This window comes from Larus michahellis, chromosome 2 (assembly GCF_964199755.1).
Source record: "Larus michahellis chromosome 2, bLarMic1.1, whole genome shotgun sequence".
Taxonomy (NCBI): Eukaryota; Metazoa; Chordata; class Aves; order Charadriiformes; family Laridae; genus Larus; species Larus michahellis.
In genome coordinates, this window is record NC_133897.1 from 125,964,719 (window position 1) to 125,990,429 (window position 25,711).

The 25,711-nt window shown below is 35.8% G+C and overlaps 1 protein-coding gene across 6 annotated transcripts in view; it reads right to left on the minus strand.

The window, feature by feature from the left end:
• Window positions 1-4,419: 4,419 nt before the first annotated feature.
• The window catches only part of RB1CC1 (RB1 inducible coiled-coil 1), a 77,441-nt gene continuing 56,149 nt past the window's right edge, over window positions 4,420-25,711 (minus strand). For 5 of the 6 annotated variants that reach the window (XM_074577024.1, XM_074577029.1, XM_074577025.1 and 2 more), the window contains 9 exons: window positions 22,345-22,504; window positions 20,062-20,170; window positions 19,700-19,940; window positions 15,828-15,879; window positions 14,388-14,435; window positions 11,410-11,468; window positions 9,457-9,593; window positions 6,407-6,477; window positions 4,420-6,043 (listed from right to left, as the gene is read on the minus strand). In XM_074577024.1, coding sequence (XP_074433125.1) covers window positions 5,966-6,043; window positions 6,407-6,477; window positions 9,457-9,593; window positions 11,410-11,468; window positions 14,388-14,435; window positions 15,828-15,879; window positions 19,700-19,940; window positions 20,062-20,170; window positions 22,345-22,504 — 955 coding nt within the window. In that variant the 3' untranslated portion in view covers window positions 4,420-5,965. The remainder of the gene's footprint in view (window positions 6,044-6,406; window positions 6,478-9,456; window positions 9,594-11,409; window positions 11,469-14,387; window positions 14,436-15,827; window positions 15,880-19,699; window positions 19,941-20,061; window positions 20,171-22,344; window positions 22,505-25,711) is intronic. The other variant, XM_074577027.1, reaches the window with a different exon arrangement.

A 25,711-nucleotide genomic window follows, 5' to 3' on the forward strand; every position in this document is an offset into this window, starting at 1 on the left:
CCTGACATTGATCCTGGCAATAATATTATTTTTGTTATGTATGGCCATCTGGAGGCCTAAATTTTAGAATGACGAATTGGCAGATGGAATTGATGCTATTCAGTTTTATCTTTTTACTCCCTGTTGTTTGTAGTCAAAGAGACCCAGAATGGCCGTGGTCTCAAGCTTATGTAAAACACAATGCGATGGCAGGAACAGGAAAAGGAAAATTGAGCCTGGCCACTGTAGTCCTACATGAAAATGAGGTGTTTTCAAAACATGAGATAGATCAAAGCATAGATATAGTCGAACCTGACTCAACTCCACAGACTAGTCTGGTTCCACTGCCACTATCTGAAACCCCCGATAATGACACCTTATTGAGCGGACTTAAGAATCTGCCCCTTGATGATGAGCTTTGGGATAATGCACTGTCACGATACACTGCAAGCACTGAGACACTAGAAAACATGAGGGATTTAAATCTCTCCACTCTGGTTATACAAGGAAGTGAAGTATATTCCAGAGATAAATGGAGTTGGAAAGACTCACTCCAAATGGCTAAGCTTGAAGCCGTCCCAGGAAAGAAAATACAAATTAGCTGCCGAGTAATCAATGGGTCTGCTCACCATAGACCAACTGTAATTGAAACCATCCATGTAGACTCTACTAAACCGGACAAATATAACACTGATTGTTACAAAATTATAGAGCCAAACTCAGATTGCTGGCACAACTTCACCTTTATCAAACCTATCGTAGTATATTGTATTTGGGGCTACAGGGGCACGGAATTGTTATTTGAATTTATGATTGACTCAAATACATCTGAACCTGTTGAAATGAACCCAAAACCTACACCCCCACAAACTTTCAAGGGTGTAGCTACTCAGCCCTCCATTAGTCTAACTCCTTACACCTTTAACATTGGCCCTTATGCCATTAAACACACAGGTCAACAACAAATACTGTTTAACCCAACATATTCCCTCAAACGAGTAGAATTGTCAATGCAGATTAATATCTCTGCGATCAAACCCACCTGCTCACCATTCCTGAGTACATCTTATGCAGGATGGTCAGCATGGTTAGGCCGGCGAACTGTTGCCACCTCACAACGACTGAAGAGAGAGGTGACTGGTATCTTAGGAACAGGACTGGGAGTCTTAAATAGTATAGATGCTGAGATACTTGCAAACAAACTAGTCACAACTACTAGTGATCTAGACAAATTAGAACATCCTCTACAGTCCTCTCTATCAGCATTGGGAAATCACCAATGGCTTTTATCGAATATATTGCCTCAGTGGGAGGAAACGGGTGAAAAAGACCATCAGCTGATCACAAATGCACTTGGTACAACCCAAAACAATGTTTCCTTGGCCCTTAGTTGTATCCAAGCCCAACTGTGGATGCAATCTATGACAGCCGCAATTATAAGGGAAGGTGAAGAAGGCACCTTGCCCACCGAAATTCGAAAAGTAATATGGGATAATGCAATTGAGTTTGAGAGAAAATTTCAATCCTGGTGGTATCTGGTTAATTTCATCTATGATCCCACTGAGAGCAAAGCCACAGCTTTTGTCTTAACGATACGCAATGCCTCAGTATACACCATATACCCAATCATTGCACTGGGGTTGAATCACCATGGAGCTATACTCCATCCGGTAGAGCATAGAGTGTGGGCACAACAAAACGAGAATAAATGGCAAACTGTTGATGTTGAAGCATGCATTTCACGAGATCAACAAGGATTCATTTGTGAGAGTAATACTCTCAAGGCACAAGACATTTGTCTTGACACCAACCAGAATGTTTGTCATTTTGAGATACAACCTGATGAAACCCCAGAAACTGTGCTTGTATATATTGGGAAAGGGTGTGTTTGCATGAGGTCTCCCTGTACTTTTGTATTCGTAGATGACATAGCAGTAGATATAAGTAATAACTCAAATCTTTGTGTTTGTAACTTTACTAACATCATTGGATGTGACTTCAGTTATTCAGCTCCTGTTACGTCTTTTCAATTGCTACAATCTAATTACACATTGATTCGAGATTTGCTGCCTACCCCTATCGGAATGAATCTCTCACTAGTGAAGAAGTTGCTACAACACGATGAATTGAAGCGATTGTTGAAAGAGGCCCAAGAAAATGGACAAAGAACTCTGATTACTGTCCATCATGATGTTGAAGAAATACACCATGTACTGGAAAGGGTCAAGAGAGACGGAGGACATGAATGGTGGGACACCCTCTTTGGATGGTCACCAACAGCTACAGGACTTTTTAACAAGATGCTCCATCCTGTTGTTGTTCTACTAGTACTCACTGTATTGTGCTTTGCTTTGACAGTTGTTTTGTATGTTAGACTTTGGATTATGATGAAACGCTTAACTCGCTTAATCACCCCACAAGAAGTATTTGCACTTGATATCCCTCGCCATAAGAGGACATGTGATATTCCCCATCAGTATTGATTATCGTGGAGCTTGAGTGACTGTAGTCACGGGGTGGATTATGTGGAATAATTACTAAATTGGCCAAGAATACAAAAATACAGCATTGTTCACACATTAAGGAAAGTCATAAAATCAAGAGGCTTCTGAGGTAGAATACAGCCGCAGCTGGCACACGAAGAATGCAGCATCTGTGATTCCCTGTACAAGGTTGTTTGCGAAACTACATGAGGGATGGAACGGAACACGCTTGTTCCGTGGCCTTCCCTTGTGACGAATAGCAGATATGGGGACGAGATGGTACTACGGAACTGATAAGCGGCCTACACGCTACCCGAGCCAACATTTCGTCTAATGTTGATGAAATGCTGTCCTTTTGTGCGAACTTTGCTCACCACAATGTACCAAAACACACCTCCATCCCGGAGGCTATCCGCCCCCGAGGTGTGAACACTCCTCCTTGAATACATTAATCATAATAAAAGTATGTATGACTAAAGTCACTCAAACTCCACTTTGAAGATAAAAAAATAATATAAAAATAGCCCAAGAGAGAGGGGATGTCAGGGAAGACACCATCGCGAAGGATTCCACCGCTGATTTCCAGGATCAGTCGACGGGCTGAGCCTCTCTTCCCCCCCATAGGGACGCCTTTGGGTAAGACTTCGATTACACTGAGCGCTTTCTCGGGGACTTAGAAATTTCTCTAGAGAATCTCTACCCTACATTTATAGCCAGGCTGTATCGTTTATAATTTTGTCGCGCGTTTGTATACCTAGCAGTATCTTTATTTGCACGTGCTTTGCAGACAGTGTATTTATCACCGGCAATCCTAAAGAACCTGTATATCTGTTGTTTAAATAAACTGCACTGTTTAAGTAGCTAGTCGTTCCGCTTTCTCACTGAACGCGACCAAAACTACAGAGAGGCCGTGCTAGTTCAGGAGCACGACTAGACTGAAGGTGCAGTCCACTATTAGTGTATCCAAATCGTAGTAGTTTAATATATATTAAACGCGATTGGACTGATAGTGCTGAATTGGGCATCACTCAGAATTTAAACCTAGCCGCACCTAGCCTCCCACCTCGGTGAGGAGTGTTAGAACGCAAGGGGGTTTATCTTCTGCCAAAACCGCTTGGCCCCGTTTCACGCAACACAAACACACAGAGTAGCACGACATACTGGTCTTAGTGCTTAGTGGGATTAGAGTTGCCGGAAAAAGAGTTTAATTTTTGTATGCCCAAAAGAGTGCTGCTTGGAGGTGCAGAGTCCTGTAGGGCTATCATCAAATCTGACGTTTTATCCAACTTGAAAGAACTTGACAAACACATCTTTTCTCCATGGACTAAAATTTTTGGGACTTATCTCTGAAGTAGACAATAAAAGACTGGGGTCTACATTGCCACGTAGATCCACTGCTGCTACTCAAGCAATGTCCACAGAAGAACTGTCCTCCCAGAAATGGAAGGACTCTGTGCCTCCTAGCTCAGCCTGGGCGCCTCTGGGAGGTAACTAGTTCCTGAAGGACAAACAATATTCACAGCAGCAGGGAGATTATCTGAGGCTGGGAAAGTTCTGTCAGTGGGGTAAAAGATATCAAGGCTTCTAAACACTTGGCACATTAGAAGGAATGAATCGTGCTACGTGTGCACCTTCTGAAACCACTTGCGACTCAGTTGACTAAAGGAACAAGACTGCACCAAATCGCAGACAGAACTGAATTCCCATTTTGAAGGTCAAAAATTCAGTGATAAAAAAAATAATATTGCATCATGATTATTTTTTTTTTGCCTTAAACCTGTACTATAGATCTATGTTATTTACATATTTGACACTGGGGAATACTCAACTATGGTCATATATTGAAGTACAAGGCACATTTTTTTGACAAGTAATTTACAAAAAAAAAAAAGTCAGTACATCAACTATCAAATTTAACAAATGCAACTTGACAAAATGACATTCTGCTTTCCGGAGATCAACTGTTTTAGATTTATTTCATCAAAGGTGTGATACAGTTACAAGCCCATGCATTTCATAAAAATCTGAACTTAAAATTGTTATGGAACAAAGTTTTAAATAAAGCATATACAGAAGTTTCTGGGTATTCAAGTGGACTGGTTAGTCTGGAGGAATATTATTTGCAACATATGGGCAGAAGCACTGACATTTTCATGTGATCATTTCTTTATCTCTTTTACTCCTCCTCTCCCCACCTTCTGAAGATAAATCACAGTTGAATAACTCTATGGATTAAGTCCTAGACATAAACTCATAGTTGAATCCAGAATTTTACCTTCCATTGGCTACACATTTATAGTACATCTTTTTATACTGTTATTAAAAAAATAAAATAAATTATTAGCCAGTATAACTATTTTGAAAAATGGCATGTATCCATTTAATACGCCGACAACATTAATTTCTGTCTACTGAAATTATTTTTTATTATTCCAAGGTAATTCTTGTAATTCCTGAATGTTGTCGAATATTAATGCCTCTTGTAGAAAATTTAGGTATTTCTATGTAATGAAACTGCTGGAGGAACCAGAGAGAAGCTGCAATAGACTAACATGAAATAAATACTATAGATAGTATTTAAAAGGCACACAAATACTTCAAACACATACAGTTTCAAATCTTTATTGTTTTAAAATTCTACATGTCTTTTACAATTACAATAATTTGTTACTTAAATGACTCTTGAATGGTTAATGTACAATGAGTTTTTTCCTGAAACTCAACCATGAAATACAATTTCATCAATATGATTTTTCTAAATAGATCAATACAAGATTTCTGTTTCGTTGGGAAGAACAAGTGCTTCACTTTGAACAAACGGCACAGATGTCTTCCCTTCAGAATCTGTGTGATCAATCCATCGAAAGTGCTTTTGAAGATTGCAGATCTAACTTTGACTGATTTTCAAAATCAGTCTATCAAATTACAAGGTTCTTTTTTAACATTAAAGAGCATTTTCATGTAATGAAACAAGTTGCAGTAGTTATTTTTATTCATCTACTGAGGCAAACTCATGTTGAAGAAAAATTATATGATTATCTGCATGCAATGAACACTCCTCTTTAAATAGTTGATGAATTTTACACATATAAAGAATCTGTTAAAGAGTGCAAGTACTTTGATAATGATTTCACAAAAGGACGTATGCTGGTAATAATGGTAACTAACATTTAACATCTAAATACAAGCTAATGTATATTTAACAGGCAATTAACATGGCTAACAAACCATGTTTCATGGGGTTGCCCTTTGAGAAAATGAACTCATTTGGTCCACACTCCTAAAGTTATCTGGGTAAAAAAAACTGGAACAGTTAGGGCCAGAGTTTTTCATGAATTTCTTGTTTCTAAAATGTGACCTGTTAAAAAGTAAAAGCAGTACATCAATGACGTATCTTGTCACATGACCTCAGTATAAAAAGATGGCCTGGTATTTGGAGCGATGAACGAGCACTGAAGGACGAGTCAAAAAATGGAGACAGAATGAACTAAAACTTTGTTGTGTTATACTTTCTTGTTCCACGGTACTGCTTTCACCCTGTAGAATTTTGTACCCAAAGGAACTTTAAATCTGTTTTGTGCCTACAGAAAGAAAAAAAAAAATCAAATTACATTAGAAATGTGGGATTATTCTCCGTTTTTTTTTTTAATTTTTAAGCAGAAACTGATTCCCACCCCTCAGCATTTACGAGGGCCTTTGGAGTCTGGCAAGGTTCTGGGCAGTATGGACGCAACTACCCAAGCCACTGCTCACTTAACGCTTTTTTCTAGTTGCCCTTCTCTTGCTATTCACTGACTGAAAAACAGAGCAGGAATAGCAGAACCTAGGACAATTTTCATTTCACTTATTATGAAGAGAGTACTTTTCACAGTTGTTACAAACATTAAATCTGATTTTCTTCTCTATTCATTTTATCAGGTAATTTTCCATTACTATTTCCTTACCTTTTTTGCCTGGCAATATTCTTTTTCCATCACTTTTCCTAGCACCCAAGGTCTCCTAGATGCACCTGAAGCTAAAGAGACAAAATATTTATTGTTTTAGATAGTCAACTACAGGTAATAGGATATTACATTTAATGCGGTTAAAGAGTATTTGAAAGCAGAAGTTATTAAAAACACCCAACCCTTTTAAAAATAAATTAACAAAAATTAAATAAGTTCCGATTTCAAGACAGGTTGCTGGTGTTTTCAAACAAAAAAAGTAGATTTTCCAGTTTGAATTTTGTTTTAAAAGTTGACATCAGAGGAAACAAAAGCAAATGCAAACTGAAATTAATTTAAAGATTCAAAATTGTTCTCATCAGCTAAGCTTAACCTTTTGGTGTGATTTAAAGGTGAGAATTTCTTGAAGTACTTCAAAGGTTAGAAAGCCTTCTGTACTCAGCTATTATAATTGCCCTTACTAACATTCGATTATTTTTCTGTATTAGTGATGGAAATTAGTTACTCATAAATAATAATTTTAAAGCCCTACAAGTCTGCTAGTTTGGGTTTCAGTCCTCGGAACACCCCATACTGTTCAGAAAGGAGAAAAGTGAAAAACCTCAAAAATAAACTGACATGTCAAAAGAGCAACAGTGGGCATAAATAAACTTTCAGCTTGTGTCTGTTTCTGAAGAGTAAGGAAATGCATGTTTATCTTGCATACCAAGAAATTATATCCATTTTACTTGCTTTGCTCTTTTCTAACTATCACTATTCACGGCATGAAGAAAACATCAAAACAGACGGAAGGAACAGCTCACATGTGCTCTGCATAACACTAAAATCACTGCTTTTCTAAGCATGACTATTTATGAGATACTCTATCCAGTGACTAGAACATGAGTCACTCAAGCACCAGAGTTTGAAATTTTAATCTTACCCTTCAAGACTGATCTGGCTATTGACAGAGGAGCAGATTCTGTTCTACTCCACACTCCTAAAATCAGTCTAAAGTATTCATATCCTGCCTGAATGCTCTACAACTAATATTTAAATTATAAAAAAACTTAAGTTATTTTTTAATTTGCTTGTCTGACAGACTTCATTGATCTAACAAAGACAGTGAGAAATATGGAGGGTTTTTTTGCCTACATTTGCAGCTGAAAACCTCCATATCCTGAAGGGACAACACAGAAACCATGCAGTCCTCAACCAATTTCAGGATTGTCATAGCATTCTAAGTGCTCTTAATGTAGGCAGACACCCCAGAGACAGCCTAAATCCCTGTCACTTAATACTGCAGGTGGTTTTTATACAAAATTATTAGCTTGATATGTACACGTTGGTACAAAAGGCCAAGATGCAACATTTTGGAGACCTTGAAACAGTAATTTGCAGTATCTAGGTCCACACCAATTTTATTCTATCACAAATACTATTAGTGTTCCAGGTTTCATTTTCCCCACTTCCCTGATGCATAAATAGAATCAAGACATGGTTTCCTGAAGTACTGAGCTCTAGACAAATGTGTTACTAAAGCAAATGGTAAGTTTTCATGTTTGTTGTATGTGGAGTTTTGAGACTAACTGGTTAGCAATTAGTAAGGAATGGAGCAAGCTAAGTCCATTTGAAAACAGACAAGGTCAGTGAATTGTGTACTCATTGTATATAAACTGACATGTCTTTAACCTTATATATGTAAACCAATAGCAAGAAAATAAATCATGTATCACATAGTTACATAGGCATTACTAATGCCATAGTTCAGAATCTATTACATCTCTAAGTAAGATAGGAATTCTTCCTGTACACACATATGGGACATACTCTTCAGCAGTCTCAGAATGCAGTTAGAGCTTGGTGGTCTTCTGGAGACTACACAATTATTTCAGAGCTATCATCTTTCATCAGAACTGAAATCTATGAGTGTGCTCATTAAGAGTAAGTTGACAGCTTCTGACATGCTCTCCTGACATAGAAACTTTTACTGATAAATTAGAATTACCATAAAACATTCTTAGACATTTCTGCAACAAAAGCTGGCAGCACAGGTGGGTTTGCAAAAAATACTAGGTGTGATAGTTTGAAGACGTTTATGTAAATCTAGTGTTGGACATAGTTTAGTGCAAAGCATTGTTATTTTTCCTCATTTAAAAAAAGATAGATTAATTTAACTAAGTTTACACTGCTGCTAAAAAATAGCCAACAAATAACCTGAAGATTAAGGGAGGAAAAAAGCAAATATGCTATCAACATGAACATAAGCAAAACACACAGAAACTGTTCTCCGAAAACTTTTAAGTCTTGCTAACCACCATTTAAATCGGGTGGAAAAACTTTATCAGCAAAAACATGGCTTGCAAATCCCCATATACTGTGGTCTACATTTTGTTATTTCAGACATTTATTTGGGTTCATAAGTTCCAGTCACTTTGCAGAAGATGAGCTACAGAGAGAACAAATCTTATCCAATCTTCAAAGCGCATCATAAAATCAGCTATTAAAAAAAGTAAGTACTACTGAGCATGTAGTTTTGACAGAAATACTGCCTCGAGTTTTGTACTTGGTTTCCTCATCAAAAGAGACACTGAAAACATAAATCCACAGTTATACATTATTATTCATGTTACTGAATAGGTTAGTGGCCTGATGGGAATACTTTTCCCATAGACATATTAACATACACTGGGTGTGTACAAAATTGGCATCTTCTCTTTCTCTCTCTTTTCTTTCTTTTTGAGGGGGCAGGGTTCAGGATTTTTGAGTTTGTGTGTTTGGTTTGGCTTTTTGTTTGTTTGTTTTTAAACAGCTTACTTTGAAGATACAGATATTTTCCCCTGTTTTTCCAAGATATTAATATCCACATAATTTCTTGATTTAAAATGTTCGGCCATGAAAAACATTTAGCATCAGAACAAATAACAAAAGCTACAAAGATAGCTGATACTTATCTACATTACACACTTCTCATTTACCACATACATATTTATAAAATCACTCTAAGTGTTAGAAAGTTAAGAGTGTTATTTATAGGAGAAGATAATAATTGGAAGTAATCTGACACTTACCACACTCACCTGGTTTGAGATCCAGTGCAGCAAGAGATTCTGAATGCAAGAAATACAAGGTTGGACTAACAGTAAACAATACATAGTTGTCATGCCTTTCATCCAAGATGATGAGAACCAAATCGCCAACCTGAAAGCTAGAAAAAAAAAAATACAATCAAGGAACCTAACTAAAAAGAAACTATAGAAGTTTAAAGCTACATTAATTACACTACAGTTTTTTTCCCAAAGTACTGCACAGGCTGAGACTTAGTTGAACAGCAGCACAGGTGTTTCTACTTGTTATGCCAGCTCATACATATTTTACATTTTCTGAAGTCAACAAAAACACTCTACCTTTTAAAAAACTGTTTTTGAAATGTTTTTTCTACATCCATCAGCTCAAATTATTGTTTTCAAAAGACCTGACAGCTTTGCTTTTACCTAACAAAACACTAGCATTTCAATTTTATATTATTTTTAATTTACCAATACTTCTGTTAATGATCACTGTACCATTGTTTACAAACACTCTTTTGATGTTTTTAACTAAGTCAATTTGAACATGGAAAGATACAGCGAAACATTTATGTAGCTATTCAATCTTAAAATTTTAAGGACACAGGACAAAGAAGGGATGAAGTAGTCATCTGACTTTGATCAAAAGGTTAGAAGCAAAGAAATATCGCGGTGACTTAACATAAAAAGTTTCAAAAGCTCTGTTTCTTCCTGACATCAGGATAACACACAAAGCCACAAAGTTCTCAGGCCAAGTTTCAGTAACAGAGTTCTGAGAACCTTTTCTGTCTCCAACTTCTGTTTCACGGGGCAAACGTGTTGGAAGTATATTAATTACCCATGAGTGAAATGAAGTCTAAAATAGCTACAAATTAAGCATTAGATGATAAGAGCGTTCCAAGAATAAATATTACTACTACTCTGAGGATGGGGAGGAAGCGGCAAAGAAAGGGGAAAACTCTTATTCTTAAAAGGAGATCGCAGATACATAGTCAGAGATAAATAAGTAAATCTAGAGAGAAATTTAGCTCATCTTCTTTGAAGCTCGCTTTCAGATTAAATAAACGATACTCCAGGCTTTTCTGCTCAGGCTTAGTATGATGACAGATATACAGACTCAGATAAAGATATCTCTACTGGACAGATGAATTCTTCTTTCATGACATTTTCCTCACCAAAGACTACCAAAAGAGTTGCTAGAATATGCTAGAATAACACGCTCACAGGAAAAACTGATTCTGCACATACCGACTTTGTTAAAATAAAAATGCAATTTGGTGTAATTCAGAAAAGATTAAAGGAATAATCTGTGTTGGTTTTCTTTCCAAAAGCATTTTTCATATTACTCAAATAATATCAGACTGATAAATTACTTAAGAACATTTGTCTGTAGCTTTCATATCTTGCAAGAATTAATACTTTTTTCCAGCAACAATTCTACATGCAGCTGCTAACAGATTGATAACATCTAACAAAATATTTGAGTTAATTTCATTTCATTCTCTCAAGGTAAGCCAAAAATTTTTTGAAGACTTCAGGAAGGTAGAACTTCCCTTGAAATATAATGGGGCACTACACATATTCAGGGCAAACAGGATTCCTTCTACTTTTTCTTCGCATGATTTCAAGGGTACGGATAAACAAAAAGTAATCTAAAAGAAAACTCCAGGAGGATTCTAGAAATCCCACGAGGTATTATCCATATAAGGAAAAGTACAGAATTCAATAAAGCCACTGATATACAAAATTCAGAAATGCCTTTTTGTTCAAAAAAAATATATAAAGTTTGATTTATGCTCAACTGGGATGGTTCAATAACTGACGGCTAAACTATAGAGATAACCTACGTATCTTTTTACCACAAAGCAAGAACATAAGAGTCGTGACATTCTTTAACTACATACTTATTATTGAAGGCATATCCATCTGTTTATATGATAATTAACGTGTACTTACTCTCTAATTGCTATTTTTTCAGAATGTCTTGAGGACACTGATGACATGCTCTGGGACATCTATAAAAAAAAAGAAAAGCTATGAAGTATTGGCAAGCTACGATGAAATGTACATTGTGGGTAACAATATGGTTAAGACAAAAGAAATAATTTATTATTGATTTCAAACAGTGTCTATTCTTGCCGATCTCATACCCATTCAAGAAAACAGCATACCTTTCTGTCATCCTGGTCTGTAGCAGGTTTGGTTGGACTTTGTTTCTCAGGGGTTTTTTTTGTTTGTTTGTTTTATATAGCTACCTTTGATTATGATATTTCTTACATAATTGACTTCTCCCTCATTATTTAAAACTGAAAAGTGCTTTCCAGATCAGTGCCAGTGAAGATTTGTTCTGGGCATACCAAGACTTATGATACAGCTGTGCACTCTAACACAGAATCCACTCGCATTCTCCAAAAGGCTGAAGGTAAAACACTGGAGGTTAAACATGTTTCTTGCAACTAAAATACGGATGTTGAATTCAATATGGTCTCTAAGCTTTACTAAGGATTGTCACATAATCTAAAGTTTACTGTAATAGATGGAGCGGCACTCCCTGGAATAAAACTGGAGTCAAATTTACTAAGACCAAACAAAGGTTCTATTAAAAATTATGTTTGAAACCCTACATATCTCCTATATATGCACAATATTTGCCTTTAAACCTGTTAAAATTAATTAATACTGGCACATGAACCAACTTCAATAGGATAACTATATCTAAAATGAACATAAGCATACATATACTTTCTACAGTAACTGCGATCATAAGAAATGAAAATGTGTAACACTACTTCGTATCTACACTAAGGGATACGTAGCCCACTTACAGGCAAGTAGACAGAGAAGCTGATCTGAGGTAAGTGTGTCCATTTCATTACCCTTTGGTAACATCCTTACAGAAGACAATTCATAACTGCCCTGTAGAAACTCTGACTGGAGGCCTTGCAGTTTTTCCATAGGTTCCTACTTCCTGGACCATTTATACATGCTGTTGAAATCTAGATTACTCATACTTGGAAGTTTAGCACATGATTTTTCAGCTGTAACTCAAATATTGTTACCTACAGCACATTTCCTGTTGTCCGTCTTCCCCCTGCCACTTCCCCAGAAACAGTATCAGCCTGTCTCAATAGCAGCTTGAAGCCTATTCACTGCTTGTTTTCTTCATTTCTTCAAAGAATGAGTCCAAACTGAATACAGTACAACGCCAAAAGCTCTCAACTTCTGATGAAACTTTCAGCAGTTTTTGTTTATGGAGTCCAACTTCAGTTGGTTTTTTTTGTTTTGTTTTTTTTTTTTTTGTTAGAGACTGCATTTTGACTTATTACCATTGTACTTTTCTTTCTTGAAAAAGTTGCAGCTAACTTGAAAGCTGTCAAAATGCACATAATCTGCTTAGATTGTTCACTAAAGTGTTTGACAGTTCTCTTCAGGTGTTAAGACCTCCAGTTTCATAAAACAGTAATAAAAACTGTGTGTTAAAATGAAAATGCAAACTAGCTTGATTTCTATATTTTTCGTTATTTTCTAACTTTAAGAAAAACAAATTAGAATCTTAATACTACCATTAAAACTCAGTAATGAATATTTCATGACTAAGAGTTCTAATAGCCTTTAAACATAACAAAGGGTCCCTTTCACAATAACTTATATAAAATAACAGAAATCCTGCAATAACATTCCTCATATTAAAAGGAGCTCCTTTGTATCTTTTATTGCTTACAGAGGTAACCCACAAGTTTTGCTGCAAAAGACAGTGACCTCAAGAGATTTTATTTTGTTATGCACAACCCCTTTTGGGTTCCTTATCTGAAGTAGCTGGAGAGAAATAAATACCGGTATTTAAATGTTGATGTATATTTCTGTTTTAGAAGGGTGAGAGAAAGGGAGGATGAAGAGACAAGAAACAGTTTATTTTAGCTATGAAATGATCAATTTATAAGTAAGAAATTGTGATGATATTAAGTTCCTATGTCCCTTTAGAAACCAATTTTGAATTGCTTTAGACTACAATGAGCAGCTGATTTCTCTTGTGTGACCTGGTATTATTCATAATGACAAAAAATGATTTTGTATTTGTCTTGTATAATGACAGTTTCTTCAACTTCATTTTATTCTGAGGTGACAAGAGATCAAGGGTTTAATTTAGGAAATCTACAGAGAGGTTTGGGAGACTGCCCAGTGTGTTTGAGTTTTATTGTAAAAACTACACTGAAATACCTTTTGTGCACTTCATTGGCATTCTAAGTAAAAACAAATCTTCTTTTACAAAATATGCTTTTAGATGTTTTGCAATCCTTTCTTATGCCCTGCGCTAGCCGGGTTATTATGGACAGGTTTTAACATGGGATAAAAGTGTTTGAAAAAAAAAATATCTATTTCATACACAAATATGTGGCAGGAGTAAACTACATAGTAAATTTCAATCCTATCCTGGACAGAAGAGTGGCAGCTCCTACTGGAAAACCTTAAATACTTTTGCTATGAAATGTAATTTGCAACTACACAGATAATAGTTTCTAGCAAACTCCTAGATATCACCTGTCACTTAAAGAAAGTGAGATCTCCATGGCCAGCGCAACAATAAACTATCAAAGGACATGTCTATTTCCCACATACACAGTAATTTTTTTTTAAGACCTAATGTTGAGCCCTGCTAGCAAGGATAAACTGTGGATAAATAAAAGGAGAAAGATTCACGGCATGGGAATCAAGGGAACTCTGTCACTATATTCTTTTTCCTTCCATTGGCATTGACTATTATTCAAGTGCTTTGGTTTAAGAAAGGTTATCAAGTTACCTATTTGCCACTTGCCTTAGCACCTAAAACATTTTTGAAGTTAATAAAACACATTTTTAGATTTTAACAAACTGAACATTTGTCAGCTTTTCTTATTTTTTTATAGACTTAAAACATGCATTGCACAAATACTTACCAATCTTTGATTTAATCTCTTATTTTCCTCCTCTTTCAACTGCAAAGTCTGAAAGAAAATATCCAATTATCTTATACGGTATAAACATTTTAAAAAAGTTTTAATATGACCAGAGCCAGACTACTTATACAATGTACCTATTTACTACAGCTTTCAGTTTTAAAACAATATCAAAACATCTTTTGAACAAAGGCATGTAAAAAAAATTTGAAGTCTAGCAATTACCACAGTGCTACAAAAACCCACTGCTAAGCCACGCTTATCTCCATACTCATCCTTCTCCTTATGTCAGAAAAACATTTCACTGATAGAACAGCAAAGGAAATCTAATATATTACTATTCCATAGGTTCTACCCATGGCTAATGTATTACTATTCTATAGCTTCTACCCATGACAAATCCTTTGTAAGCAGATGACGTAAGAAAGCATACAAATGGTCCTAGTCAAACATCCAGCCACTTGCATCATACAGCGCCACAATCCGTCAACAGAAAACATTCACGCTCTCTAACTGATCACAGATTTTAGTCTAAGTGATCCTAGAAAGCTGAAAGTTAAAGACTTTTTTTTTTTTTTTTAAGGTCAACTTTGAAAAGGCAAGAAGAGGGAACTGGAATGGAGTTAGATACAACTGGATAGTTAAAAATTACTAGAATATAAGAGACTGCAGTGTACCTACTAAGGCTTAATCTATCCTTTTACCAAGAATAACAAATTTTATTTCATCACAAAGGTTCAATTACTCAGTGTACATTGAAAACTATGCCCAAAATAAAAGTTGTAACAAGTGAAAATCTAAGGTATGTATTCAGGAGAAGCAAGGGGGGTGAGGTATAAACTTAAAGTTCCAGCCTGTAGGAGCACGACAATAACCTTAGAAAACTGCAATTTTAAGCACATTCATAACAAGTGTTATTTCACTTTTTACAGAAGCAACATTGCCAAGTTTACAGTGCACCCCAGGTAGAATTAAAAATTATCTAAGTAGTAGAAGCCTAAGAGGAGAAATTACCCATTTCCAAGAGAAACAGGTAAATCAATCTTAATTGCTGTCCAGCTGCTTTGGATGCCTTAATTTGAAAAAACTAATCAAAATGGTTTTGTTTTTGTTTTGTTCTACAGAAATTCTCTAGAACAATGACCTGTCACTCTCAAGAAGAAATACTACACCCGACTCAATTCATACTGGAGCCTACATAAACAGCATAAACAAACTTTAAGTCAGGCCAAGTATAACGTTGAAGTAATTCAAAGTAAGTATTAATACAAATTATACTGATCTGAAACAAGTACAATGAAAAACCCATTCCCTGGATTTATATTTATAAGCCTTACAGATACTACATTGCATCAGAATATATGACTGACCACAGCACAACTTCACACATACATATAAGTACTTAGTTGCAATGCTTAACCTCACAAGCAATCTACTCACTCTTTCTAGCAACATTATCCTCTGTTTTTCTTCAGACATATGGACATTTTCACTAAAAGAGAAAGAAGAAAATGGATAGGTTAAAAATTAATTTTTTTTTCATGATCAAAAAAATTATCTTTCCCACTCCTCCGTCTTCACTAAGCGATGACAGCCATGTTTTTGCTAGCACCATGGGAACAGCACAGAAAGATACCTTAAGAATCAGCATTGACATTTCTGGCAGGTTTTCGGGGTTTGTTTTTTTGGTTTTTTTCCTTTTCCTTTTTTTTTTTTTTCTTTAAACCCAAGGAGCTTCTTTGTTGCAACAAGCCAGTGAATTTTCAGTCATTGATCAGTTTATAAAATTCCATGGGACCATTTCTGCATATTTTGCATTACTTTCACAACATCAGGATGAAAGATACAGCTCCAAATGCTTTAGCAGTTAACCCTTGATACTGTGGTTCCACTCTACAATGTCATATTTTCCTAATCTTTGCAGTTTAAAAGCTCTGTGCCCTGGGACTGTCTGGTAGAGAGATGCTAATGTGAACTTGCTATTTGTCTGTTTATCTGCGAGATAAACTGAGCACTGGAATCACAGAATCTTCAAAGTTGGAAGGGACCTCTAGAGATCATCTGGTCCAACTCCCCTGCCAGAGCAGGATCACCTAAAGCACATCCCTCAGGGCTGCATCCAGGTGGGTCTTGAAAATGTCCAGAGAAGGGGACTCCACAACCTCCCTGGGCAGCCTGTTCCAGTGCTCTGTCACCCTCATTGTAAAGAAGTTTTTCCGTGTATTTGAATGGAACTTCCTATGTTCTAGCATGATAAGAATGATAACGATAAGAACATGATAAGATAACGTTAACAACCTAATAAGAAATCTCCTAAAAACATGGCGAGAAATTCCTAATACACTTAAAATATATTTTTAAAAGCAGGTTAATAGGGAAAAAACAATATCTTTTGTAGTCCAAACTGATTTGGTTGGAAAAAGAAAATGGACAAGTTTTTTGATGCATAGTCCATTCATCCAGTCTGACAAAACATGCTATAAATCCAAGAAAAATGCCACGTAGAACCAACAGATTATAACTGAAGCCATGCTAGTCATTAATTCATTTCAGTTAAAAGGCTGTTTAGCTCTCATGTAATATGAAGAAGTCAACAGAAACCTGTAATAATTTCTACCTATTTATTACTTGACTTTTAGTACATTGTGTCAAAATATTTTGTTTGCAGGCTTAAATTTTCAAGTGCTTTTGTAATCCTGCTGTGAAATTTCAGGACTAGAATAATTACTGTAAGAAACAGTTCTCCTTCTAAAGATGGGGCATTTCAGTATTTTATTGATTATCAGAGCAAGTTTAGTTTGGTAAGCAACAACTGTTCTCACCCTTGCTTCCACAAAGTTATTTAGTGCACTGGACATACTGTTCTGGGTTAGGCAGCACTGGCTGAGATGTGCACTGGTTAAAGAGAATGTAAGTAAATCTAAAAACTCTGCTTTTGCTTCTCTGGCAAAAATCTCATTCCACTTGTGAGTTTTCCCAGTCAGGTTCATTACTTCTGTGAGAGGTAGGCAGAAGTCTGAGATCGCTCAAATAGCTAGTGGCACAAAAGTGAAAAACTGCATAGGCTGCAATTTCTTAATGATCTTCCACAAAGATTCTAGGTAAAGGGGTAGCAACGAAGAGCTTACAGTCAGTTATTATGTTTTCCTTTCAACAGTGTAGTAAAAACTCGCAAGCTGTATCAAGTGGGTGATTCAAAGATGCAGCCAATTTCTTCAGGTAAGTGCTCTTAATGAGTAAAAAGAAGCTCTTAATCCTATTAGGGGTATAACGAAATTAGTGTGGGATTCTAAGCGTTTTTTCATGCAAATGAGTACAACAAGCATTACAGTGTACAGTTCTGGGACATAAATGGTATTCCGAGAAGTCTCAGAAATAAGAGCATATAATTTTTTTTTTTTATTTAATAAGATGACGAGATCTGTCTTCCCAAAACACCTCATTGTACTGAGGTTACTGGAACAAAGCAGACTCACTGTTTATTCAGGGTAACATGACACAGCCTACGGTATTTACCAACTTCACAAATGAGATTGCCTATGGGAGGATTAGGAGAAGAGGGAAAATCTAACAACACAATCATAACTGCTGTATTAAAAAACTACTGCAGGTGTAAAAGCATAAAATAAAACATTCCATGTGACTGCTAATATTTAAAAGCGCCTTCCAATTCAAATCCATATTTCCTTAGACACCTTAAACATTGAAGGAAAGGATCTTAAAATGAATATTCCCAGTACAAGGGAATTAAAGAAATGCAATCTTCCACCACAAGGAAGTAGAAAGCATTAGTGTGAAGAACAGTTCTCATGAATTAGTAAAACGTACTATTTCAGTTTTCTCTTAGGCTCCTACCGCAGAAACATAACAATACTGTGGATTTTTTAACTTTTCTAGTTTTCCCAGGTTTTATATGGGCTTAAAAAAAAAAAACAAAAACAAAACAAAACCACAATTGCGATGCCCTAGATAAAATTTCTTCACCCTTCTTTCCTGAATTTTCTCCCAGTAATCTACTCTGAATGGATTATCATATTGAACTGAGCACAATAATAGCTGAGTTACCTTGTAGTAATAAGTCCTATTTTAATGCACCCATTTCATGCACTATTTATTTTGTCTTATTATAGTCAGAAAGTACATGTAATAGAACGTGCTCATTTTAGTAGAGATTTTTTTAAGCCTAACATTCTACATTTGTTAAAGGAAATTTACAAAAATTGTTAAGAAAATTGAAAAAAAAAAAAAGAATATTTGCATGCATCATCACAACCCCTTCTCTTGGAAGGGAGACATCAGACAGTCTTTACTATTCAAAAACCTTCACAAAATTACTAAAATTCACTAAAAAAAAAAAAAACACCTTAGAGCAAGAGTCAAGGCTCTGAACTTGATGTACATTTTCATGGAAGTCAGTATTGAAAAAAAGCAGAAAGTATATCCACAGTAGGCTGGATTCCTGAGAACAACCAAGAGGATGGCTTTGTACCAGTCAGAATTAAATTAACCAGTCAGAATTAAGAAAAGTTCAGAAGACTTAATAGTCACGTACTGAGACCAGATCACAGTCTAGTAGCTTTACACTTACTAGGCAAGGCATTATATTCCAATAATTAAATTATTGCAAAGTTTTTTCCCAGTCCCATCACGCTTTCTACTAAGTCAGCAGTGCATCACAGCTGACAGTACTGATGATTCAGAGGTTACACAAACAAAGGGATGCTGAATACCTGTTCTTCTCTCCAATAATACAAAACATCAATCCATCAAGGCCACTTAATCAACCTCAGTCCCATTACTTGTTTTGAATCCTGAGGATTCAGCCCAATTTCTACCAAGCACAGCTATCGCCCCTTCCCCTTTATCGAGGAATGTTATTATGCTACCCCACAGCCCTCATGTACACAAACAAGAATAAAGTTTTCATTTGTTTTTTCAAATGAGAGCCAGCCACTGTTCAAAAGATATGCCAATAACATAAAGCCACCCACCGGCTCCTCCTAGGCCACTATTACGATTGTTCTTCTGCCATTTGACTTACATTTCATATACTTAAGCCAATTTTTTCATCTAACAATTGCAGGGCCAGATTTCACCTTTAAGTTGCATACTTCTAAGTCATTAAAAAACACATATTTCTGATGACTGTGACACCCCAATTGTACGCGTACATTTAAAATAATATTTTTAGTAAGAACATCGAAGCAGAAGGAGTGTTAAACATGCTCATTTGTACTTCACAACACGCAACAGCACACGCTTAAAGAACGAGAGCATGCTTATGTATTTCTGCTATAATGCCCCACACTTACTGCACAGCCATCATACTGGTTTCCATCGTGGAGTCCAGTCTCCCTTCAGCTCCAATGTCAGAAACCAGCCTGTCTGTGTCAGTGGGAATATCAGCTGCGCAGGCTCCACAAACTTCTGAAGCTGCCACTGAGTAGGTTGATGGAGAAAAATTACTACTCCTCAGTTTATTAACTTCTTCTTCAAGCTTCTTCTTCTCTTCAAGTAAGCGAGCTCGATCTTCAGAAAGTGTTTCAATCAAATCTATGACACAAGTAAATAAAAATTCTTCTAATATCAGCAGCACTAAGGATCAAAACCAATCTGTAGTGAATGGAATTATCCTATTAGAAATGACGAATGATTTATTTAGAACATTGCTTACCCTTATCTTTTTCTTGCTGTTGCGTTAGCATTTTTAATTTGTCACTAAGATCATTAATTATGTTTTCTTTTTTCATTTTCTCTCTTGCCAGAACAGTGTTAAAGTTGGTCTGAAAACAGAAAGAAGCATTACAGAAATAAGAAATGTACCGTATAAGTGTAATGCAAAATTCATCACTAGAACAAAGAAGTACCAAAGATATCGCTCATTTCCGTTTCCTAAACTATAATTAAACAAGGAAGAAAATTTGCTTACATATTACTTTGGTGAGGAGAGAACTTGACTGAACATTTTATTTTGAGGTTTTTCTCTGTAACAATTTTTTTTTTTTTCATTTTTACCCTCCTGTTCACCAAGCCCAATATACACATCGTAAAATTACAAAGAAATCATCATTTAATAAAGAAATAATTTGTAAGTTGTTTTATTTTTTTAAACATAATACTTTATATTCCAATTAATATTCCGCAGTTGCATGTTTTATATTAAAAAACAGTTTCTTTAAGGATTAAAATGGTTATTAAGATAAAGCTGCACTGCACCAAGACATGTTACGTGCAATAAAAAAGAAAATATTATTGATACACTAGAATAATATACGGGAATCTGCGTTAAAAATAGATTTCAAGTCCTGCATTAATGCCTCGGTGAACAACTAAAGCAGAAGTTATACATGAATCCTGGCTAATTAGCTTGAATAACTGAACATAAGAGGCTAGCACACCCTTCTGTATCAGTCTGACCAATCTGCTCCCTGAATCCTTCTACTAACCATTAAGCCCTCACCCCTTCTCCTCTTGCAGTTGTGCTGAAGAGACAGACAAACACTAACAGAAATCATCTATTAAAAGGACATCTTAAATCACAATTTCACTTTTTTTGGTGAATTTTAAGATCCAGTCATGACCTATGATGATCAACTCTCATTCTTAAAAAGCAAGCTATTTAGTGGACTACACATCTTACATAGTGGTGCCCAGCAGTATTTGGTACGTGCCAGCATTAACAAAACTATCAAGCACAACAAGCATAAGTTACACCTCTAAGATAACTTTACAAAGAAAAAAAAATAAATAAATTTCACATCAAGGGTGAAGTTCAATACCCAGAATATTCAGTGAGCCAGTCTACTATGCTTTCAGCACTGACCAGTACACCTTTTTTTTCTTTAAAAAAAACCCCAAAACACAGAAGGTTCCATTTTTCACTGGAATTTCCTGTTAATGCATCAGAACCTTTCCTTTCATGCTCCGCTGCATGAATGAAGACAATTATTAAATTGTGAGGAAAATGGGTTAATTAAGGCAGATTCTGATGAAAAAAGAAATGTTACAATTACCTATGTTATGTATAAAATGTTTCAGTTAGATATACTATGTAAGGCTCACTTCAGTATTAATGCCCATAGTCCAAAAAACCAAAAATATTCCTTTCTTTCTAACTGTCTGCAATTTTCTGCTCTCTGCACCAAGTGATTCATAGCAATCGTACACCAAGCTGGTTGATCACTACCACTGTGTCTTTGTCCTTATTTGATCCCACCACCGCTAAAGTAAGTAGAGGTGCTTAAAACAGAAAATCCTTTCTTAGTGTTTAAATGCAACAAAGCTGTAGATAATAGCTGTTAGTAAGAGAGATTTAATTTAAGAACTTAAGACTCATCTACAAATCTGTGAGATTCAAGATGTTTTGAAAGGAAAAAAAATGTGTGGATACATACATAATTATTAATCCAGTGCAATATGATTTTGTATCAAGGTATGGAGTATGTAACAAGTTTATTAAGTAAAATATAACATTTGTTCTAAATCTTACATGCCACCTGCCCAGGCTAATAACGTTTAAAAGCCATTAAGTAGCATTTCAAACCAATTAGTATTTCAGAGAATGAATTTTGCGCTGCCCACAAATTTTGTGCTAACTTTAACAATACTTAACTGGTATCTTCCTGGAGTTCAATAGATTAAAGGATTAAAAATTTACAGCACTAACTTATCAACATAAGCAAAAGTGAAAAAAATAACAAAAATTGAATTGGTACTGCCCAGTTCACAAATATTAAAGGTAGGGTGGTTTTGGTTTTTTTGTTTGTTTGGTTTGGGTTCTTTTCTTTTTTTTTTTTTTACATATTGGATTCCATTAACGCATACTCCAGATAATAGTGCAAATTTAGAATGTACACAGAAGTGCCACATCGAAAAAAAAAAAGTCCATAACTTCAAAACAGCAAGAGAACACATAGTTGTCATGGGAGCAAAAGCAATAGAAAAGAATCAGTTTTACCTGCTGTTCTGCAGTGAGCGATGTTCTGATGTTCTGCATTTCTTCATTCTTTCTTTTCTCTTGTTCTTCAAGTTGCTCCAAGAACTTCATTTTTTCTTCTTGAAGCTTCTCTTGAAGTTCAGCAACCAAGCTTGATTCAGCAGATGATTCAGCAGGAGGACTTAAAAGAAAATGTTTAGGCTTTAAATTTGCAGCACACACAGAGTCCCAGAATACACGAAATAAGCAAACAGAAGAAGGCAAAAGTTCATTTTGAGACATTTTTTCTGAAATATTTAATAAATACCGTATTCTAATTAAGTCACTACTAATCTTCATTTCTACTTTTTAATCATGAGCATCTTACCAAATTCTTACTTTTGGGCATTCTGTTTTTTAGTGTACTACACCAGCTCCTCCAATTTTGAAGTTTGGTTGAGGGGGGAGGTTTTTGTTTTCATGTTTCTAACATAACAGAAGGCATGGAAAGCACTAAAAAGAGGAACAATGATGATCAGCTCCCTGAATATTCTTAGTACGTCAAAATGCAAAGCCTCCAGAACTATCACATAACTATAGCAATTCAGCAATAAATCAGATGCCAAGGAATTCAGCATGGGAAACTCAGGCTCTGGCTTGCAGAATTTGGAGAACAGTAGTCATGATTGTAAACAAAGGAAAGCATCGACAGTCATCAAGACAGGAACGATGAAGACTTTAAATGGCTCTTGAAACAGGCAACGTTATGTAGGCCAACTATTTTCCATTACCAAAATAAAACCATTAACTACCATTTGGCTTGAGTTATCAAGAATTGTAATTGAAAAACACTGGGATACAGAAATCCCTTTGTTGAGCAACATTTGTTAAAAACTGCATTATTTTAGATTTCTACTATGCCTCTACACCAGAATCATATTTAATATAAAGAAAATCCCCCAAACCTAACTATCCATTATACATGAATATGTTAATGGTTTTCTCTAGTCAAGCAGCCTGAAGGTATGGTCTCCTGACATTAGGCAGGCTGTGCTCAATGCAAAACATCGTGTGCTGAGATACCAACACTCACAAGTACAACTCCTAATGCTAAAAATGCTACAAGAATTCTTCTTGCTTCATAATGCAAAGCTGCTCTTTTAAGGCTATGGGCTACAGAACCTCAGAGACACCAGAAAGGCTAAGCACAGAGACTATGAAAGAAAACTGAATTGCAGAGAAGGCAGGGACCCTAAAATTCTGATGACTGCATACTGGATGGGAGTTTGGGTATCCATGAAGTGACCAGTTCTAGCCATTTCTACAGTGTTTGCTTTACCACACAATCCAGCACATACGTGTCTACCTCTGTTTTGACATCAGTTCTCCCTATCACACAGAGCACAGGACAAGTTTGAGAAGTGTAGAGAGGAGGTATGTCTGCACTTTACTTTACAAGCAACAAAAATTCACTCATATTATTACACATTATCTAAATGCCAAGTTTACACATTATCTAAATGCCAAGTTTACACATCAGCCTAAACCCAAAGCTATTAGCTGCATTAAGAGCAGCTCAGATAGGCTGCCTGGACTACTGACTGACTGCAAATAACACCCAAGTAAAGGCTATTGCTATTCTGCAAAGGATGCTAACATACATTCCTAGTTTTTAAACCTCATCACTATATCAGGTATTGGATTTACACATTTAATCTGTAAAGGTCTCGACAACTATGGCAATAGTGACACTGCCTAACTTTTTTTATTTTTTTTCAAGACACCAAAAGGACATTTCTTCAGAGATTGGGATTCCTGTGCAAGTAAACACTGTACTACTTTGAGATGACAAAGGATGTATTTAGCAACACTATCACTGTTCTACCACATGGGCATATACTGAAGAAACAAAATATTGCGCAATAGCTATGCACTCCAAAAGCTCCTAAGAAGTTGTAAATAAAACAGCTCTGAAAGCCAACTGAAGTTCTCAGAGTGGCAAAACAACCTTTGACATCTCAAAAATCATAAGGAAAATAAGCAGAGAGCAAAGCAAGTCATGAGACACCCAGGCAGATCTTTTTTCTGCCACTGAGAATGCATTTTTTGTGCTGGATTAAGTTTCATTTTATTTCTAAATTAAGCCTAGCTGGGAGAAACATCACATGCTCTACAGAGAAGTTTCACTACTGATGACGGTCTGATAAAAGTTGCTAGACAATACCAAGGCTGGAAGACACCACAGCCATAATTCAGTTTTCAAGCTAGTCAGGATTCCTACGCTATTTTAACATTCTTTACAGCTTATAAATCTTTTAACTAACCAGCAAACCATTTAACAGTGAAAGTCATTACAGAAACTCTGTTTTTCAGTTAATCTTGGCTAGTACATACTACACACAGTAGAAAGATTGAATAGGAGAGTTACAATGATGAGGTACAAATGACGACTTGAATTTTAGGCACATTATAACCAAACCACATTAATTTTCCTATGTTGGTAATGCATGGGTCACAAACATTCCTTTGTCACTTCTAAGTATTTTTGTTAGTTTTCATGTAAGCTCAAAAACTAAGTTCCTGATACCAGTGCAACGCCCAGGTCAAATTTAACAATTCCATCTCCCCGTCCATGACTTCCAGATGGCCAATGTAACATTGCTCTGTCAGAAAAGGGCATCCATCTGACAAGCATATAGGCACGTGCCAAATAAAAGTTGGTTTCTACCATTGCAAGTTAACTGCTAAACAACAACTGAGTGAGGATAACAAGTCAACTCAAATTACTGACGCAGCTTGGGGTCTTAGGAACTCAAAAAACCAAACAGCTAGACAGTGACTTTGAAATATTAAGACAGATTCACATAACATATATGCCCTCTAGAGATAAAACACAGCACGTCTTTATTCCAGAGAAAAAGCCTAACAGCAGATTAAAGGCACAAAGAGCAGCCTTAGAAGGCAATGCATATTTTAATGTCACACTGAAAAATAAATTACTTGGCAGAGCTCATAACAAACTACTAACACTTCTTTAGATTGAAGCAGATATTTCTTTGAAATACATTACTATCGGTTTTATCCAGTTTGTATAAGAATACACATAGCTGTTCTCAGTTGTTCAAATTTAAGTGTAGATGGTGAATTTTTAAAGTCTGATGACTTTTTTTTCCTGTTGAGTCAAGTTTTTAGAACTTCTGCATTGCATTAATACATAGAAAAAGAACACACAGTTCATCTTTTTTCTCCTAATTTTACTAAGAGAATATTTTGTTCAATTAAGAAGGGCAGTTCTTAATTTCATCATATCCCAATCACAATATTAATTAAAAAAAAAGTAATATTATCTTGATATAATTTTTTTGTGCACTGACACACAAAACAGACACTGATACAACATCATTTAATG